Source organism: Macrobrachium nipponense, chromosome 7, assembly GCF_015104395.2.
Source record: "Macrobrachium nipponense isolate FS-2020 chromosome 7, ASM1510439v2, whole genome shotgun sequence".
In the NCBI taxonomy this organism is placed as follows: domain Eukaryota; kingdom Metazoa; phylum Arthropoda; class Malacostraca; order Decapoda; family Palaemonidae; genus Macrobrachium; species Macrobrachium nipponense.
Genome location: NC_061109.1, coordinates 76,973,755 through 76,995,085, shown reverse-complemented (window position 1 = coordinate 76,995,085; position 21,331 = coordinate 76,973,755). Strand labels below are relative to the sequence as shown.

The 21,331-nt window shown below is 42.8% G+C and overlaps 1 protein-coding gene across 5 annotated transcripts in view; it reads right to left on the bottom strand.

Moving 5' to 3' along the window:
* LOC135217054 (threonine--tRNA ligase, cytoplasmic-like) overlaps positions 1-21,331 on the bottom strand; it is a 166,835-nt gene that overhangs the window by 12,139 nt on the left and 133,365 nt on the right. For 3 of the 5 annotated variants that reach the window (XM_064252682.1, XM_064252684.1, XM_064252683.1), the window contains exon 2: positions 1,456-1,794. The exons of 1 other annotated variant lie outside the window; for it this stretch is intronic. In XM_064252682.1, coding sequence (XP_064108752.1) covers positions 1,456-1,755 — 300 coding nt within the window. In that variant the 5' untranslated portion in view covers positions 1,756-1,794. Of the gene's footprint in view, positions 1-1,455; positions 1,795-3,497; positions 3,555-21,331 lie in introns of those variants that run through there. One more of the 5 variants, XM_064252685.1, reaches the window with a different exon arrangement.

The following is a 21,331-nucleotide window of genomic DNA, read 5'->3' as shown; positions in this document are numbered from 1 at the left end:
ATGATTCCTATTCCCGCCACCAGCGGCGGGGCGGTAGATCACCTGACCTACCTGTAGAGTGTGCCGCGAAAGTCGAATTTCTATCGGGGACGACGGAGTCTATAGCTAAGTATATATCTGACAGGTAAGTTGAATGCATAAAAATACATAATAGAAGAACACAAATACTCCTTCCATATATTCAGCCAATTTGTTAAAAAGTTCTCGATCAAGCAAAAAGCACCCTGTACATGGCAATCACCAACAAATTTAAGTACTAAGCTAAATGACACCAACTGCTTCCCTTCAAAATACTATCATCCACCATCAACATCACAGGTCTTGGTAGTTGTAAATAAACTTTTTCAGCTGCCAAAGCATCTGCAATCCCACGACTTTTACAGAATGTATGAGGTACTTGACACTTAACCAAATTCCGAATTCATCAGATTAAAACTTTAAATTTGCTGTAATTCTAACTGTGATTACTTTAGATTATTCAAATGAAGGCCAAAGAAACTACTATGTGGATTTTTCTCAATCATATAATTCATGAGCACATTTATCATCCATTTAAGAAGTATACTGAAGATGAATGTTTCAGGAAAAATGAAAACAGAACAGCCTGAAACCAACCTATGAACTTTTATTCCACAAACTAAAATGTGTGGCTTCTACAATTGCAACAGTACTATGGTGTGATGTGTGAATACTAAGTAGCAGGATTGAACAGTTTCCCTTATACATTTCAGCGATTGGATATTCTGATATGAAATGGAAGCCAGAAATTCCAACAAGAATCTGACAGTAAAACCTATAAATTTAGCCAACAATTAAAGCATATGAGTAACAGAATGAAACCTGATAGGAGGACCTCCATATCCTCCACACTAAGATGACGAAACACTACCTCAACATGGTCTGTTTTTTTTTTTTTTTTTTTTTTTGAACAGTGATGTTTCCTCCCAGATACACAAATGAGTTTTTTGAATTCTCATTTACCTAACATTCAAGTGTATAATAACCAATTTCTATTTCAGTATGTATCATATAAAATCTGTTGTACACATCTTTTATGCAATCAAAAGCAACAGAGATCACAGCCCAGCTTTTTCTCTAGAGGAAGAAATCTACATCATACGTAAAGATAGCAGAAAATAATAACAAACCGTTCCTCACCCAGTAAAAATGAATCAAACAAATCTGGGAGTTACTATTACCTTGAAATAAATTCACTTCAAATTCTTTTACCATTAAGAGCCAAACTTGCCACTTTTCAAAATTTTTCTTTTACTAAGAGCCAAAACTACTAATAACTTTAATGCACACATCCTACTAGAAAAAATGTAAAACGGTTAACAAAGAGAACAAACACAAATGTTTAGAAAAACAACAAAAGCAAAAATGATACTGATCAAGAGCAAAATGAATACCCACTACAGCAAACAGTGCACCCTCCCTATCATGCTCTCTCACCTCAGCTATGCTCACACTCGCTGTCGTTTTAGGCTTTCTAGCATTGTTCTTTTCCCTCTTTTCCTCTAAACTGTTGCTGTTTGGACACTGAGCGACTGGGGCATCAGGAAACTGGCCGATTGCAGTTCCGAAACTTGCTATGTGATGATACCAGCGCAACGCATGGGGGAACTGGGAATCTGGGGCATCCTTAAGGCCCTTCCATTGTACTGCATCCTTTTGGGAGGGCTGATGGCCACCTATGTAACTTTGGTCCCGCAGCAGCAGGTCCAAGTCTCTTATTTCTAATTGCTTCTCCATCTACCCTCTACGTATTTTCATTGATCAAATTATGCTTCACTGAAATTCATTGTAACCCAAGAGAAGAAGAAAAAGCATGATAATACAAAATTGCAACAATGCAGTAACTTCAATGCATTATACCTATACCATACATACTACAATGCTGTAACTTCAGAGCACTATAATGCATCAAATATCAAATAAATGTATAGTGTGATCATAAACATTTAAAATGGTCATTCTCAGTACAAGTACATTTATTGCATTTGCAGAGCAATCTAATGCTGTATTAACAATTCTTTTCCCATTTGCTAAATAATAAAGCAGGTCCAAACTGAAATGTACTGTCAAAATTATATGCGTAAAACCCTACAAAGCTGTACATAATATAATATAAATAATTATTGCCTACGACCCACACAATCAAGGTTGGAGAATTCCAATTAGTATGTAGTACTGCCTTGGGACTTGCCAAATTTCATAATTAGAATGGCAGACATAAACTCAGAAATCCAATACTAAAGATAAAGACAAGATTTTGAGGATTCAATGACTTCAAGTAGGCTGCCCATAAAACAAAAGGACACAAACTTGTCTTTATTGAAAAAAAAAAAAAAAAAAACAAAAAAAAAAAGACAATACCTACAAAGTACATACAAGATGAGTACGTTACAAAATAACAAAACTAATCGTGACCTACCAATCAATAAAAAAGAAATTCTATTGTAAGGATCTTCTCACTCCAAAGCTGGTAATCATTTGCACAAATTTTCGCATTGCAATATGAACACACGTAGTACAATGTACATCCATGAAGCAGATGACGTAAACCATGTACGCACTGTTATATACACCAAAAAAAGTGGCTTGAAAATCATTGAAAAATTTCATTGTTTTGACTAAAATTCTTATGACAATGTATCTTTTTATGAACTGGAGAAGACTATACTCTTACTTGTAATTAATACGGCAATCTCTTTCTATTTCTATTTCTTGGACAATCTCTCTCTGAATTCTTTTCTTACATGCAACAGCTATGTATGCCTCCCTTGATATGACATTGTATTTTTTGATTTTCATGTACATTTTCTCATAAAATTAGTGCAGACTTTCACTTATATGTTATAAAGATTTAAATTACAATATGTAAAAGCTGGTAACTTTCCTATATCCACATCCAACTGTAATTTACTTATGAATCTAAAAGCTAAATAAACAAGCCAGAAACCTTCAAGTTAATTCAACTATCAAATAAATTCTATATCTTGGAAACTAATCAACAGCTATCCTTGGCCACTATGAAATTGTGCACAACTGAACATTCACACGTCATGCAACAGCCGAACCAAAGTTTCAATGTGATAATTATAGCAATAAAACCAAACATAATTTCCGTAATAAATATAGAATTCCAAAAGATATGGCATCAAACTTTATACCACCACTTAACTTGTATTATCCTAAAGACGTCAATCATACCATTATGGAAAACATCACATAAAACATAAAAGACAGTACTAAAGAACAAATTAGTAATATCTTAACGAAACACACTGAATGGCATACACAAAAGCAAATACATTAGAAAATTCTAGACATACACCACAATTGACTAATTTACAGCTTGTCCCAAGGGTAATGTAAATCCTCCCACTCAGTACAAAGGAATTGACTGGTTCTGACAGCACTACAATACCTAAACACAACAATGTTGTCATTCAAGTAACACTGATGAAAACTACACAGATAAACAAACTAACACTCAAGTCTTCAAATGACCCACAAGTCATACATGATGCCATCAATCAAGTTTGTCTATGTTCATCATCAAACATTTACCTAAGACATTAGAAATGATATTGTTATGATACAATAAAGTTTTATACATACTTACCTGGCAGATATAAACATAGCTATTACTCCGTCGTCCGACAGAAATTCGAATTTCGCGGCACACGCGGCAGGTAGGTCAGGTGATCTACCCCCCGCCGCTGGGTGGCGGGAATAGGAACCATACCCGTTTTCTAATTCATATTTTTTCTTCCAGCTGTCTCCTGAGGGGAGGCTGGGTGGGCCATTTAATTGTATATAACTGCCAGGTAAGTATGTATAAAACTTTATTGTATCATAACAATATCATTTTTATACATTCAACTTACCTGTCAGATATATACATAGCTGATTCACACCATTGGTGGAGGGTAAAAGGCAGCTATTACTGAATAGACAGGTAAACAACATACGTTGTAGGTAATAAATAAATAAAACCTTGGTTCCTATGTGTTTAGACGAAGGGTCGACTTCCTAGCTATTGCTAGTAGTCTGCTTCGTCTCAAGAGCCTCAGCGAGGATGTGACCTATGGCTAAGAGTTCTTGTAGATCTGTCAATGGGGTCTTATCCACTTACTTGACAGAATCTAGTGGTCATTTGTCAATGGGGTCTTATCCACTTACATGACAATACACCAATGCCTATTGGCATAATTTAAGGAGCACAACACCGATCCCGATCATCTGATCCTAACACGAGGGTTTGTGCTTAATTTGAAAAGAGCTATCCCCAAACTCATTTCAAATAACCCCAGAAAATATTACACTTATGTTAAAATAAAAAAAAATAAATAAATAAAAATTTTAATTCACTAGTTAAGGATCAGTGTCGGCTCCCTATCCCAGCAACGCATCCGTGGACACGTATAACAAAGAGAGAAGGATCTCTCATAGGCCCACTTGATCTCCTTCGTGCAAAGAGAAGTCAACACAGAGTTGCATCTCCCGTTATTACAGCTAATATGACTCACGACATATTGTTATGGAAAGAACAAGAATTGTTAAAAGCTCGCACTTCAAGTGCTTTTAATTCTTAGCTGTTTGAAGGAATCATCAAGTTACTCAAGAAGTGCTTTAGAGATTCCACTGTTCCAAAGAAGACCAGGGCTTTCTTTGAAACAGATCTCTTCTGGATGAAGCCCAGAGCCTGGCTTGCGCCTGCCTGGCTGGCGCCTCGCGCCTGGCTGGAGCCTCGTGCCTGCCTGGCGTCTCGCGCCTGGCTGGTGCCTCGCGCCTGGCTGGAGCCTCGTGCCTGCCTGGCGTCTCGCGCCTGGCTGGTGCCTCGCGCCTGGCTGGAGCCTCGTGCCTGCCTGGCGTCTCGCGCCTGGCTGGTGCCTCGCGCCTGCCTGGCGTCTCGCGTGTGGCTGGCGCCTCGCGCCTGGCTGGTGCTTCGCTTGCCTGGCGCCTGGCTGGCTCCTCGCACCTGGCGCCTGGCTGACTTCTCCCCACTTGCTGGAGATTCGAGCTTGTTAAGAGTCTTGATGAAAACTGGCGATGTCCACCTCGGACACTTTATTTGCCTGATTTATTCGCCTCTAGCGCATCTGCGCCAGATTGGAGGCCTACTCCTTCTCCTCATCAGACAATGACAGTGTTTATTTGGACTGTCTTGCTCTGGCGTCTTTACGCCTGTTTGGCATTTGGCGCCTGATTGGCGCTACATTGTCCGAAAGTCTGAACATCCACAATCGCTTATCAGGAGAATGGAAAAGGGTGGAAGAAGTTCTTTCACTTTGAGCTTATGGCCTCTGCAACAAGGGGAGGTAATTTTAGTCAGCTACATCCAGTAGACGATACGAAAAATAATAGTCCGAGAGACCAGTCTTCCTCCGAGGAGGATCATACTTGATACTTCCGTTGCTAACGAGCACTCTTCCTACATGTTGATGAGTTCTCTCGTTGCAAAATCTTCCCTATCCTTGCACGAAGGCAGGGAAAGAGCCTGGAAGTCTAAGGAGAGACTGAGCTGAAATTGGGAGGATTCCCGATTTCTAGCTCTTTAAATATATCTCTTCAAACCTTCTGGGAAGTAGTTTTGAGCCCTCATCGTATTCCAAAGACTCTGTCAGCAAACGTTTAAACCTTATCTTCTATTGTAGATGACAACGTAAATACATTGCCTGGACAACAAATCCTTTATCTTAAAGCGTTGATCCAGGAAAAAAGGTTTTAGTTCTTTTGCCAAACATACCATGCTGGCAGGAACCCATTGCCGAGTCTTTCTAGAATTTGATTCCAGATTCCAAGCCCAAAATCTCACTCGTCCTTTTGGTCGATTAGTACCAAGAGAAACACTGATGAGGAGCAGTTCCATCTTATCAGAACACGGAATCTGAGGCCCAAATAGGATCCCATTGTAACTATAAGATCTCCTAGTCTTGTCGTATAGAGGTATTGTATAAGATCCCGAAGATCTTAATGCTCTGCTATCTCCAATTCCCTTTATAGAGACAGGGTATAGCCTTTTACTGCGTTCTTTGATAGCAGATATATACAAAGGTAATTCTTCCCTCTGAAAGGGAAGAAAAAAAAAAAAAAAAAACCGCTATGTGGTTCACAGAGGTATCGGAAGAGGACAGTTTCCTCATTCCCTCTAGCAGATCTGCAGTAATTATATATCTTATCCATGACTACTGTCATTTACCTTGAAACATCCTCTCATTCATGTCCACTTCTGGTCAGGGTTTCTGCACGCAGACAGACTCAGAGTGGAGAGGTTGTTAACCCTTAAACGCCGACTGGACGTATTTTACGTCGACATTTTTTGTCTCTGGGTGCCGACTGGATGTATTTTACGTCGTCATTACAAAGTTTTTTTAAAAATTCGCGGAAAAATACTTTTAGGCCTACCAGCCGAAAACTCTTGAATCACGCGCCTTGGGGGATGCTGGGAGTTCACGGATCAAGGTGTTGTTTTGTTTACAATCGTACGCATGGCGCGCAAGCGCGAATTTCTTTCTTCTTGCCGCACTAAAAAGTATCTGTGACACATCTCGGCGAAATTATTTCGTCACTTTGACATAATTTTTTTACCATTTTAAATTAGCCGTTACATGGAGTATATATATGAAAAATGTGCACATTTTTATGTAGAATACAACAAAAAAATACTCATGATTGTAGCTTTTATCAGTTTTGAGATATTTTCATATAAATAACGATAAGTGCCAAAATTTCAACCTTCGGTCACTTTGACTCTACCGAAATGGTCGAAAAAAACAAAGCAATTTTGTAAGCTAAAACTCTTATATTTTAGTAATATTCAATCATTTAACTTAATTTTGCAACTAATTGGAAGTCTCTAGAGCACAATATTTTGATTTATGGTGAATTTATGGAAAAAAACTTTTTCCTTACGTCCGCGCGGTAACTCTTCGAAAATAATCATACATGCGATTGTGGTAATGTTTGCACCATTTTAAATTAGCCGTTACATAAAGTTTTATATATGAAAATGTGCGCAATTTCATGCACAATACAACTAAAAACAACCCATGGTTGTAGCTTTTATCAATTTTGAAATATTTTCATATAAAAATGATAAGTGACAAATTTTCAACCTTCTGGTCAATTTTGACTCTACGAAATGGTCGAAAAACGCAATTGTAAGCTAAAACGCTTATATTCTAGTAATATTCAAGCATTTACCTTCATTTTGCAACAAATTGGAAGTCTCTAGCACAATATTTCGATTTATGGTGAATTTATGAAAAAAATAACATTTTCTTTACGTCCACGCTTCTTTACGTCCGCGTGGTAACTCTTCCGAAAAAATCATACGTGCGATTGTGGTAATGTTTGCACCATTTTAAATTAGCTGTTACATAACGTTTTATATATGAAAATGTGCGCAATTTCATGTATAATACAACATAAAATAGTTGAAGGTTGTAGCTTTTCTCATTTTTGAAATATTTGCGTATAAATCACGATAAATAGAAACCACATTCGGTCAAATTTGACTCTACCGAAATGGTCGAAAAAACGCAATTGTAAGATAAAACTCTTACAGTCTAGTAATATTCAGTCATTTATCTTCATCGTGAAACAAATTCGAAGTCTCTAGCCACAATATTTTAAATTTATGGTGAATTTAAAAAAAAAACAAAAAAAAAAATCTTTCCTTCCCTCCGCGCGCGGATTCTCCGCCACAAATCTCCGAAATGCGTAAGTCCCATTCTTGGAATATTTGCTCCGTTTCATATTAGGCATTTCATAGAGTTTTATATATGAAAATGTGCGCAATTTCATTTAGAATAAAACGAAAAATATTTGAAAGTTGTAGCTTTTCTTATTTCCGAAATAATTGCATATAAAAAAATATATATAAAAAAAATTCGACATTCGGTCAACTTTAACTCGTCAGATATGGTCGAAAACTGCATTTGTAAGCTAATATTCTTACAGTATAGTAATATTCAATCATTTGTCTTCATTTTGAAAGAAATTGGAAGTCTCTAGGACAATATTTAGATTTATGGTGAATTTTTGAAAAAAATATGTGTTTACGTCCGCGCGTTACGAATTCATGCATTATTTTGTGATAATATTTTCTGTGTGTTGCTTTTGTCGTTTTACAATTTGTTATATACCAAAATGATCGCAATTTAGTGTACATTACAACGAAAAAAAAAGTAACTTGTTAATTTTAACCGTTTTGCGCACAGCACGATTTGAATACAATTATATATGAAATTTCGTTTTTGCGCAATCATATATCGCATTATTTATATATGATAATGATAATTTTTTTCATTTCTGATGGTAGCATACTAAACTTCAGGCAATGACAAAAAAAGGAGCCAAAAATGAACTCTTAAATCTTTTTTTACCGCTTCGGCGTTTAAGGGTTAAGGTCCATTTAAAATAGATGCTGAAAGAATATTCAGACTGTCTTGGAAAAGACTTCAAAAACCTGCTGTGAGAAGAACGTGACCTCTGAGAATCCAACCTCTCTAAGTCTAAAATGAGGCATAACGTATTATCCTCTCTTTCTCTGACGCCCTTTGTCTTACATTCTGTAAAGAGTTTATATTTTAGGGGAAAAAGACTAAATTTTATTCCCCTTTCTATAACATAAAGATGGTGTATATTGCTACCTCTCTCTTATATTCTTTCTTCCTGACCTCGTGCCTGGGCAACGAGAGAATGGAAAATTCTATCATCGTTATTCTGCAAAACAACAAATTATTATCATCCTATTCTCCTAATAATTGATCCAGGATCGAGGAGAATCATTCAAGATTCCTATCCTAGGACATCAGGCCGTAATGTACGGTTCAGATACTTGAAAGAGCCTCTCACCCAATACTGAGAGCTCCTACAAGTCTTTTCCAGTACCAAAACATTACAAGGTCTCCCTTGTTATATGTTTACATAGGAGTAGGATAATATAACATCCTGTTAATAACAATGAAAGGAGAAAGAGGAGCTGCATGGTTCAAGGGACTAACCGAAACGTGCAATAAAAAAGGGGTTGCCAAGGTCTTTCTAAAACCTGCACCGAGATTAACTTATGAGTCCAATATATTTTCAATCACTTGTCTCATAATGTTGAGGAAAGCGAGAGACCTCTAAAGATATCGGTTCTCTTCACCATGTAAAGGTCTATAAAGCAGAAGAACCCACTTATCCTGACACGTACTACATTCGCCTGTGCGATATCTAGAATAATTGTCAGTAGAGGGTTGATCTGGCAAAGAAAGTTTCTCCCAAAACAACTCCTCTTGCCAGGAAAGAAGTCGCTCACGCGACCACTATATTACCTGACATGAGAAGTCTGTTCTTGTTAGAGACTTCAGCAATTTCAGTTAATCCTGACAAGGGCCACGGCCGCCTGTGCGACAACTTGTGTCCCTGTCAGGAAAAAAACTGATCTTGTGTCAGTTCTCAAAGAGGAAACTCTTGGAAAGTCTATCTCCAAATACTGAGAAATTGGAGATCCTAATGTCTTGCGCCTGGTTGGCGCCTCGCGTCCGGCTGGCGCACGCGCCTGGCTGACGCCTCGCGCCTGGCTGGCGATCGCGCATGGTTGGCGCTTCGCGCCTGGCTGGCGCCTATTGCCTGGCTAAAGCCTGGCTGGAGCCTTTATGGCCCATTACTTGCAACCGTGGTCAGGAAATCTCGATATCAAAATAAGAAGAGGTGCTGTAAGAATCCTATAATTCTACGGTACTTCCATAGTTGGATGTTTCTTCTCAATTTTTCTCTAATTCGAGTATATCAGAAAGGGAATTATTCTTTCCTCAGTTAATTCTTCCGTATCCCCCCCCCCCCCCCCTTTTTCCTGAACGAGAAGGACCACTCCAGTGCGAGGGACTGAGTACCTTCCCAGCTCTATGTAGGAAAGCATAATTTGCTTTAAGGTATATCTATTAACTAATTATTTTCTAGTTAGAGCCAGGCGTCTGGCTGGCGCTTATGATTCCTTATGGCATGGTTTGAGGAAAAGGAAGCAGTCTACAGGAAGACTGTTCGTCTTCTTCTTACTAAGAGATCTATGAAGAAGACTTCTCGCAGGTTCTCACAACTCTTTGCAATAAATGTTAGACATACTTTAACAGTTATTATCGTCGATCGAGGTTCTCACGGACTCGCAAATTCTTGCAATGCTTTTATTTAATAACTCGCTCAAACGAGAAATATTTTGAATGGTGCTCTTGGCTTATTGCACCAAGCTGGCGCTTCTGGCGCAATTTGCGCCAGGCTGGCGCCTCCTACTAATTATCTTTGTTATGTGCCAGAACATCTGTGTCTTTATGGTACCCGACATCCTTTCATATGTTAATTCCGTTCTTATTATGAAAAACTTTTATATACGTAGTATAATCCATTCAGGGAAACCATTTCCCACTAAAAGAATGTTTCCCATCCGACTCATACAACTTCTGCGCAATATCCGATTCTAAATACGGCTGTGTCCTTTCTCGCTAAGTATGTACTCTAATAAGCCATGCTTTCGTAAGTATGAGTGCATTAAATAATATAATGTTCTGCTGTATTAGAATCCTTTAATCATGTTACCTACGGTAAACAGCATTGAAAGGTTGTAATATCCTTCTTATTGAAAGCTTCCTAACAAAAGGCAGACAATATTTTATTTATGATAGCTTCAGTATTCCCTCAATCCGAGGCTAAGACCACGATTGTAGGGAAGAGATACGGTTAGTTATCCCATTCCGCAGGAGAGAGCTGTAAACGACCGCTCACGACTGAGAACAAGATGGTACTGCGTTCCGTTGGTCTCAAAGCGAAAGCAGTCTTTGAAAGCCGTCTGGCCTTCCCTTTCCAGAGTTGCCAGTTACTCCATTAACTAAAGGAATCTTATAAAATTATTATCGAACTTCAGGAAGTTTTTTATATAAGCATAATTAAGCGAACGAGACTTCGACAAGTCTAGAAACTAAATAGGTGTCGTCTAAACAATTCTTTTAAAGATATTCCTTCCTAGGAAAGTCCTAGAAGGGTACTGGTAATTCATGGAAACCTCTTCTAACACGAAGAAAAATTTTCTATCCTACTCTCAATCCACCAATAAAGATATGTTTCTCCGATCACTTCTCGAAGACACGATAGCATCATATAACTCATCCTCTAGCGTAATAGAATCCTCTATAATACTGTTACATTAAGGTAAACCGTATTAATTTAGGAAATTTTGTAAGGATTTCACTTGACCATTATAGCATAAATTTCGGTATGTGTATATGCCTTGCCATACCGTAGTCCTAAGGCGATTTGTCCTAAGCATGGTAGGAGCTAAAAGCTTAAAAGTCATACATATATGCTTTATCACTCAACGAGATCCATATAATTCATTCGATTGACAAACAATCTAAATCGTTCTCATCATGATAGATTTATATCTAAAAATGCACCGATGGGGAATTTTATGTTGAAATGACAATTTCATACCCCCATGGGATAGCGCTCTCGTCTAGTTGCGAAAAAATGTTCGAACAATGACTTTATCACAAATGTTATCGAATGGATCTCTAATATAGAAGGCGCTAAATCGTTGCCTGATTCCGAAAGGTGGATCGATTAATGTCATTCTCATTTTGAATAATTCTACCAGAAGGCATTATACGAGGATCTTCGCCAATTTCATTCATTTGAAGTTCTTCTATCCATCGAGGAACAGTAGGCATAAAAAGGGAGAAACACTGTTTTAGGATGCCTTTCCAATGGCTATCCCTGGCAGTCTGGGACGCTCTACAGAACCTGCCGAGGGGAAGCCTGACCGGTGGGTGCTTCCTCCTAGAAACCCCTTCCTTACGGTTTTTCGACATTCCTTCTCCTCTGGGCTTGTGAGCTTGGAAGAGGTCTAGACCTGAGAGCGAGACAGAGCCGATCAGACGCACCCTCCATTGTAATGGGGGAACACTATATTCACTTCTTACGTTCTAAGAGTTCGCATTTGAACTATATCCAAAGTCTACAATTTACAAATATGATATTGTAGATTCTGCGGAGTAAGAAGGTGATGAGGATGCAACAACTACTAGTACTGTTACTACTATAATTGCTCGTTAACACAAGAGCTAATAAAGCTTCTAAAGGATAGTTACTTTTCTGACTTCCCCAACTAGGAAGAAAGATATACATTTCCTCAATCAAACTCTAACACTTATTTGTATTAATGAATAAATATAAGTAATACCCTTTCATGAAAGTATAAGTAATTCACTTTCGTGAAAGTGGATGAGTGTCTACCGAAAACTTCGGTAGTTACACGTCACTAATCTTCGAAATTTTCGAAGTTAATTTTATCAAAAAATTCTAAAAGTTAACAAAAGCGTATGCCGAACCAAAGATCCATTACTTCCCTATAAAGTTAGCCCAGACGATCGATGGCGATGAAACACGAAAATCCATCAGGAGGAACTGCAAACGTTGTTTACATTCCAAGCAACAGAAAAAATATGAATTAGAAAACGGGTATGGTTCCTATTCCCGCCACCCAGCGGCGGCGGCGGGGGGGTAGATCACCTGACCTACCTGCCGCGTGTGCCGCGAAATTCGAATTTCTGTCGGACGACGGAGTAATAGCTATGTATATATCTGACAGGTAAGTTGAATGTATAAAAACTTGAATTAGACCCAAAACATTCAGAACATAACATTCTTATCCCTGTAATTCAATACACAAACACAACATTGGAAAAAAGGCTGAGTTCACAGTCAACCAATGGGTCAATAATGGGCTTGAAACTAAAATGACTGAGATAACAGCATGCAACTCAAAAAGACCTGAAACTAATGCATATTATGTAGCAAAATTACATATATTAATCTGTATATCACATAAATTTTTCATGAAAGTGATGGAGAATGTACATTTCTTGAAACTATCACAAATTTCTATTAGGCAAAGCATCTGTTTTCAAGAAGTAAGGTAGAGCTAACCTTGAAAAACAAACTTTGCCTAATCAGTAGTCTTCCCAGCATCCTAGGTTAAGTTTTACCATTGTGCATCCTGTTTTTACTAATTTCTGTTTTCCACAACCCAAAACCTATGCTTCCGACTGTGGTAAATCAAAACCATACAAAAATAAGAAAATTGTATTAACAGTTTTAGCTATTGTAATAGTGTACCCTTCAGATCAAATTTCCTAACTTACTGCCCAGATATAACAATTTGTCGAAAATTGTATTTTTCCTAACTATACAAACCTGAGGTCTTTTAAAAATAGGAAGGTACTTAGCAGCAGCTGAACCGGTCGTAAGCTTCGAACAAGGGGTTTCGGTAGTTAACTACTTGTCCGGCAGTTGGCGGTCAGCTCGACTGCGAGGAGAGGATTCACTTTGCTTTAGACCCAGGAAACGCAGAGTGAGGGGTGGCATGAGGTGGGACTATGTGTAAAGGACCTCAGGTTTGTAGTTAGGAAAAATACAATTTTTGACAAATTGTTATTTGTTCCGATATGTATACAAACCCTCTGTCCTTTAACAATAGGAAGACTCATTTCTTGGTGGGTGGAATCTGAGTCTTATGAACAGACTGGTGTTCATCCTACCTTGGTTCCCTCCCTGGTCGTAAGAGCAGAGGGAGGGATCCTAGCCTCTGCCCAGCTGATGGGGATGTGCACCGCAGGATCAATGGTCAGACTTCTGGACCAAATTTATAAGAGGGAGGCAAGCGTACCTCATATAAATAGCAAAACGCAAGAACTAGTTCCTACTTCAAGAGCCAAAATGAAGTCATGGGTTTGTCTCTTGTTGGCTTCCACTCCCCCCCACCCTTGTTGGGGAATGTCGGATAAATACTCCTATCCCTACTGAAAGGGATAGGATGGAGCTCAGCTGTGTAGCTTACCTGCATCGGCCTCCTGTTCAGCATAATGACGACCGCGGCCCTCTGCCCACAGGTAGAGGAAGAACGAAGGAGGAAGAGAAGCCAGTCACACTCTTTCACTCGTCCATTCATGCAGTCACATAAGGATGCAATGCTGTCCTGTCCGCTCGGGTGCTGGGTAGACTACACAACTTGTTGAGCAGCCACCACGGGTCCCAAGGAAAAAGTGTCCAAGGACCTGTGGATAATATCCCGAAGGTAGAAGTTAGTGAATGTGGTCTGGTTGGCCCAAACCCCTGCCTTCAGAACCTGCACCAGGGAGAAGTTCTTGCGGAATGCAAGGGTTGGACCAATACCTCTGACTTTGTGAGCTCTACAGACGAAGGGCATGGGTGTCATCACTACCATCCGTATCGTACGCCCTCCTGATCACCTCACGCAGCCAGAAAGATAGTGCTCTTGGAATCCTCTTCTTGGTAACCCCGGTACTAACGAAGAGGCATCGACACTCAGGCCTGAGGTGTCGAAATCTCTTCAGATAGCGCCGTAGCGCCCTCACAGGATAAAGCAGCATCTCATCCACATCATTATCGGTGAAGTCCTTCAGGGAGGGGATCGTGAAAGACTCAAACTGGTCGTCAGGGACCGAAGGATTCTGAGTCTTCGCTACGAAGTTCGGGACAAAATCGAGTGTCACGGATCCCCATCCCCTGGAATGCTTGACGTCGAAGGAAAGACCATGAAGTTCCCCTTCTCTCTTTGCCGATGCCAGGGACAGCAGGAAGAGGGTCTTGAGGGTCAGATCCCTGTCTGACGACTCTTGGAGTGGCTCGAAGGGTCTGCGAGTCAAACTCCTAAGGACGAGAGTCACATCCCACCCTGGGGGTCTGAGTTCCCTGGGTGGGCAAGACCTCTAGAAGCTCTTCATAAGGAGGGAGATCTCGAAAGAGAAGATATCCACTCCTCGCAGTTTAAGGACTAGGGCCAGGGCGGCTCTGAATCCTTTAACTGCAGAGACGGAGAGGAGTTTCTCTCGGCGAAGGAAGACAAGGAAATCCGCTACCTGCTGAATAGTGGCTCTGAGAGGAGAGAGACCCCGTCCACAACACCAACCACAGAAGACGGACCACTTCCCCTGGTATACAGCTGCAGAGGACTGTCTGAGGTATCCAGCCACCTCTGTTGCTGCGCTGCAAGAAAAGCCTCTCGCTCGCAAGAGATGGTGGATAACAGCCAGCCGTGAAGACACAGGGACTCGACGGACATGTGGTATACCGTTTTACGTGTGGCTGGCATAGGAGGTTGTGCCAGGGGGGAATTTCTCTCGGTGCTTCGGCGAGCAGGATCATCCAAAGATTCGCGATGATCAGCACCCTGCTGATCACTTTGCGAATCAGACAGAACGGGGGGAAAGGCGTATACGAAGAGGTTGTCCCAAGGTTGTTGAAGAGCGTCCTCTGCAGCTGCCCATGGGTCCGGCACAACCAAGTAGAAAACCTGGAGTTTTCTGTTGTGCCGGGTGGCGAACAGATCCACGACTGGACGCCCCCACAGGTTGAAGAGCCTTTCCGCCACGTCTGGGTGAAGGGACCACTTGGTTCCTATCACCTGATCCCGACGGCTGAGCTTGTCGGCTACCACATTCCTCTTGCCTGGAATGTAGCGGACTGACAGCTCTACCGAGTGTGCCACGGGAGGGACAATAGGCCCCCGTTTGTTGACGTACGCCACTACCGTGGTGTTGTCGCTAATCAACACCACTGAGTGTCCCACCAGATGATCCTAGAACTCTTGGAGAGCGAGGAACGCTGCCTTGAGCTCCAGGAACATTGATGTGAAGGTGCTTGTCGTGATGGTCCCACACACACGCAGTCAGCAACCCCTCCAGGTGTGCGCCCCATCCCTCGGTCGATGCGTCTGGAAGCAGCAACATCTCCGGGGTGTGTGTGTGTGTGTGTGTGTGTGTTGCGAAGAGGCACTCTTACGAGGTTCTCGTCGTCCAGCCACCAGGGTAGGTCCTGCCTCACCTCCTCAGTGAGGGACATGGGGAGGAAAGGAGGGTCTCTTGCCTGTGACCAACACTCCTTTAGTCTCCATTGAAGAGACCGCAGGTGAACACGCCCATGAGGGACTAGCTTCTCGAGAGACGACAGGTGACTGATCACGACCTGCCACTACTGAGCTGGTTACTCCTGTAGGGACAGGAACTGTCTTGCTGCCTCCCTGAACCTGCTGATCCGCGAATCTGCGGGGAAGACTCGCCCTGCTACCATGTCGATCAGCATGCCCAGGTACTTCATCCTTTGCTTGGGCTCGAGATCTGATTTCTCGTAATTCACTACGATCCCCAGATCGCGACAGAATTTGAGGAGTCAATCTCTGTCCTGCAGCAACTGCGAGCGGGAGCTCGCCAGGACTAACCAATCGTCTAGATACCTAAGAAAACGATCCATACCGAGTGGGCCCAAGCCGACACCAGCGTGAACACTCGCGTGAACACCTGTGGGGCGGTTGAGAGACCGAAACAAAGTGCCCTGAATTGGTACACCGTCCTGTCGAGGATGAAGCGGAGGTACTTCTTGGAGGATTGATAGATGGGTATCTGGAAATACGCATCCTTCAGATCCACAGAAAGCATGAAGTTGTTCTCCCTGATGGAATCGAGCACTGATCGTGCTGTTTTCATTGTGAACCGAGTCTGGCGAACGAATCAGTTCAAGGGAGAGAGATCTATCACCAGGCGCCTGCCCCCCATGAACTTCTCCACCAGGAGAAGTCGACTGTAGAAGCCCGGTGACTGATCCCATACGACCTCCACAGCACGTTCACTCAGCATGGCTTCTACTTCCTGCTGAAGCGTCACGTCCTTGGTCGAACCAGGAACGTACGTCTGAAGATGGACCGGGTTGGAGGTGAGGGGTGGCCGAGACTCGAAGGGTAGTAAATATCCCTCCCGAAGGACATTCACTATCCAGGTCTCCACTCCGTAGCGCTGCCATGTTGCCCAATGGCTCGCCAGGCAACCAGCCCCCTCATCCGGCAGCAGGTGAGGGGGAACGCTGTCCCTAGCGTTTCCCTCCTCTCTTCGACTTCTTCTTCCCAGATCCTCCTCGAGAGAAGGACTGGTAACGGTCACTCCTTACAGTAGAAGTCGAAGGCAGAGTCTTTCCTCTTGGCTTCGACGAGGCGATTGTCTTAGCCGCAGAGGAAGCGCTAGCTAAACTCTTGGGCTTAGCCGCAGTCGTTCGAGGTTGCCCAGCCACCTTCAAGACTTCCTGGTGGACGAGACGGTCACTGTCGTCAGTGCGCCATTGTTCCACCGCAGCGTCCACCATCTCTCTGGGGGAGAGAGGAGGAACTCAACACCGGTCCGTTGTGAAGACCCAAGGCCGCCTCTCGCCCAGCCACCCTGGTCACTCGGGTGAGAACAGCGTCCCTACGCCGGAGAACCAGGTTGGCCCACAGGTTAGCCGTCTGGTGGGCCAGGTAGGAGATGGCCCTAACTCCAGACTGGCACAGTCTCACAAAGGCCGGGTCACCTTTAGGAGTGATGTTCCCCAAGGAGGCCGCAGCTTTCGACACTGTGAGGGACCACAGGTCGATCCAAGAGACTGCTTGGAATGCTGCCATAGCGGTAGATTCCAAGGCAAGTGCCTCTTGCTGCGAGAACCAGAGGTTCTCCAACAGGAGCTGCTGCAGAGACACCCCCGGAGTTAGCCTAGCTAGCTCCGGGTTAACCTGTTTGGGCGGCAGAAGGTTCTCTGAAGGCACGTAGAAACACCTGTCGCAGAACGACTCCAAACCCGATGTAGGCTCGGAAGGTGGGAGCGGCGATCCTTCCCCGAGGTCGTCGTGCTGACGAATCAGCGCAATAACCTCAGCAAACGACCTCTGGATCTCAGGAGTGACTGCATCCTGCGGAGATGGACCGTCAAGCCCGTCCAGCGAGAACGCCTCCCGAGACCCTCCTTCCACAGGAGGAGCCACAACAGACCCCTCATGGTCTCCTCCTGCCACTTGCGCATACGATCTGGTTGGTCCTAGGACCGTGCCAGGTTCGTAGGGCATCGTTGCGGGATCGCGAGGGGCGCTCCCTCACACTCCTCATTGCCTCGCTCTTCCCATTGAAGCCCGAGGAAGTTGAAGGGATAGGAGAGGAAGACCTGACGCTCCCCCCCCGCCAACTCGCAGAACCGGTGTGCTGAGGGGGCTGCAGACGATTGCCAACCCGCGGTGGCGATCGAGCTGCAGGCCTGGTCGAGCGGCTAGACCGAAAACAGCGGCGTCAGTCCCGAGCGTCAGAAGAGCTGCTGCTGGTCCCCCTCTCCGCCCGGTCCCGGTAGGAGCGGCGGTCAGGGAAGTCTGCTGTCGCGGAGGGAGCGAGACCTATCCTCACGGCACGCCACGCTGCTTGGACCAGCTGCGGCTGGTTCAGGCGACCGAGGGGACCACTTCCTCGCCTCAGCCTGTGGCTGGTCTGGGACCGTCGTGTCAGCCCTGGTGGGAATCACCTGAGCGACCTACACCAGTCTTCCGCCCCATGCCTGGATCCTGGCCCTGAGCAGACTCGGTTGCCTGGGTCTTGGCTGCATGGTCACCCGCGGGTACTGTACACTCGGTACCTCTCGCGAACGAGAGGCCAAGACGGTACCTGGCGCCGAGGCAGAACCTCTGGTGCCGGGCGAGGCGGTACTGGTGTTAGCTGGCGCTCCTCCGGTCCCCGTCTTCTTTTTCCTTGTGAAAGGAGAGACGGGCCCCGTTCCCGAAGGACGAGCCTTCTTCTTCTTCGACTGTGGGGCCTTAGAAGTTGAAGGGGAAGCGGCGGCAGACGACGACCACGACGACGAAGAAGACGATGAAGACACCTTCCTCCTCCTCTTCTTCTTCTTCTTCTTTGTCAGCTTCCTCAGGACCACCGTCAGGTCTTCCATCCAGGATGGAGCCGGGGCAGCTGCCAAAGCAACAGGGCCCGACTGAACCTGTCTGGAAGGACCTGGGGTGGGGGCAGCAACAACGGCGGCAGGAACTGGTACTGGAACTGGAGCGGCAGCATACTCAGGAACAGGAGGCGAGGCAGGAACCAGCGGCATCATCTGCACTGGAGGCAGGTCCAGGCCTTACCTTACCCCAGGTCCCTCAGTATGAGGCACCTCTAATGTCTACCAGAGAGTTGCTAGTACATCTTCGGGTATATTTTGCATCTTCCAATCTTGGATGGTATGGGATGCAGTTTAGATATTTGTCGAGTTTATTCTTAAACACATCTACGCTCACTCCTGTTATATTCCTCAGATGAGCTGGCAACGCATTGAATAGATGCTGCATTATCGATGCTGGTGCGTAGTGGATTAATGTCCTGTGTGCTTTCCTTATTTTTCCTGATATAGTTTTGGGCACTATTATCTACCTCTGCTTGCTCTTTCTGATATTTTTAGCTCCATGATGTTTTCAGCTATTCCTTCTACAGTAGTACCTCAAGATACAAAATTAATCTGTTCCGAGGCGCCCTTCGTATCATGAAGTTTTCGTATCTTGGACCAGATCTTACATGTAAAATGGCTAATCCGTTCCGAGCCCTCCAAAAACACCCCAGTAAATTATATTTCCAGGCCTAAAACACATGTTTTAGGGTTACAACGCCGATCCAACGGAAGAAATATGACTCCAAAAAGGCAAAATACTGTACATACTTGAGTAATATTCATCTGCATGTAATGTTCAACCCCATTTTTACTGCATATATTAGGACTTTAGCATATGTCCCTTAGCAATAAGCCTAGCTATGTTTTAGGTTGCTACTGTAGCCTAGTCTATGATTTTGACATCTAAACCTAAGCAGCTAAAAGCTTAGAATATGCCAATAAAATGTATAAATAATCAGTATGTGCTCATTTCAAATAATTATTAATTAATCATTAACTATAATACACAAACAAACAAAAAACAAACCTTCCAATCGATTGTTTACATTCAGCTCTTACCCGTCTTACGAGTATCGAATGAGCGCCAAGCAATCATTTTTCCTAGCACACAGTAAGCCATAAATTGTCATTAGTATCTCTCTTCAACTAATGAAACTACCAAACAGTATAATAACCAACCATTCATTTTTATTCTTTATTCTATCTTTACCTAATGGAGATACCGAGTTACTGACAGCTATAATGAAACATACGTATACATAACGTAATAATAAAACAGAAGAAGAATTCTAAAAAATACGTATTTGTTGGCAGTCTGATTTATTTTATAGTTTATGATATCTAATTCACAATTTTTTTTATTAAATGTATTGCATGTACTCATTTCAAATAATTATTAAGTAACCATTAACTATAATAAACAAACAAAATAAAAAAACTTCCAAACGTCTGTTTACATCCAGCAGCACTTACGAGTATCGAATGATCGACAAGCAATCACTTTACACAGTAAGCCATAAATTTTCATTATCTCTCTTCAACTATTGAAACTACCAAACAGTATAATAACCATTCATTTCTATTCTTTATTCTATCTTTACCTAATGTTTTTTTTTTATTAAATGTATTGCATGAATAAGTTTTTCAATTTACAGCATCCTTTTACCAATAGAATATGATATTGTCATGATACAATAAAGTTTGTTCACACTTACCTGGCAGATATATATATATAGCTGTATTCTCTGAAGTCCGACAGAATTTCAAAACTCCCGGCACACACAGTGGTCGGCCAGGTGGTTAGTACCCATTCCCGCTGCTGGGAGGCGGGTGTCAGGAACCATTCCCATCTTCTATTCAGATTTTTCTAAAGCCACTGTCCCCTGAGGGGAGGTGGGTGGGTACTTGATTATATATATCTGCCAGGTAAGTATGAACAAACTTTATTGTATCATGACAATATCATTTTGTTCATGACACTTACCTGCCAGATATAATATATAGCTGAATCCCACCCTTGGAGGTGGGAAGGGACAGAACAGAAGGATTTTGGGAAACAAATTGCATGCAGATGAGTGACATCTTGGTTCCACCTGTTAGCATAGCTGACTTGGTGATTATTGTCACCTAAGTCGGCTTTTGCTTTACTAGAGTCTCCAGCTGGGGTTCTAGATGATCTGTCAATGGGAGCGTGACCACAATGTGACTAGACCATATGACCATACCATGAGGGCTAAGAAGTAAATTATATCACCACCTGACCAACCTAGCCAAAGTTAGGCTGTTTTAACTAAGGCTTACGAATTGAGAAGTCCGCCATTGGCGGCGACTCAACAACTAAAATTAACATCTCTTCCTAACCACTTTCTACAGGATAGGATGAGTGGTACTTCTTGCCTTCAAGACTTTGTCTGCGGACACGTATGGTCCTAGCGAGCAGCAGAACTCATATGTCGTCTTCACATCCCTCAGGTAGTGTGAAGCGAACACAGAGTTGCTTTGCTAAAACACGGCACTCAGGATGTTACTGAGTGCCATGCTTTGT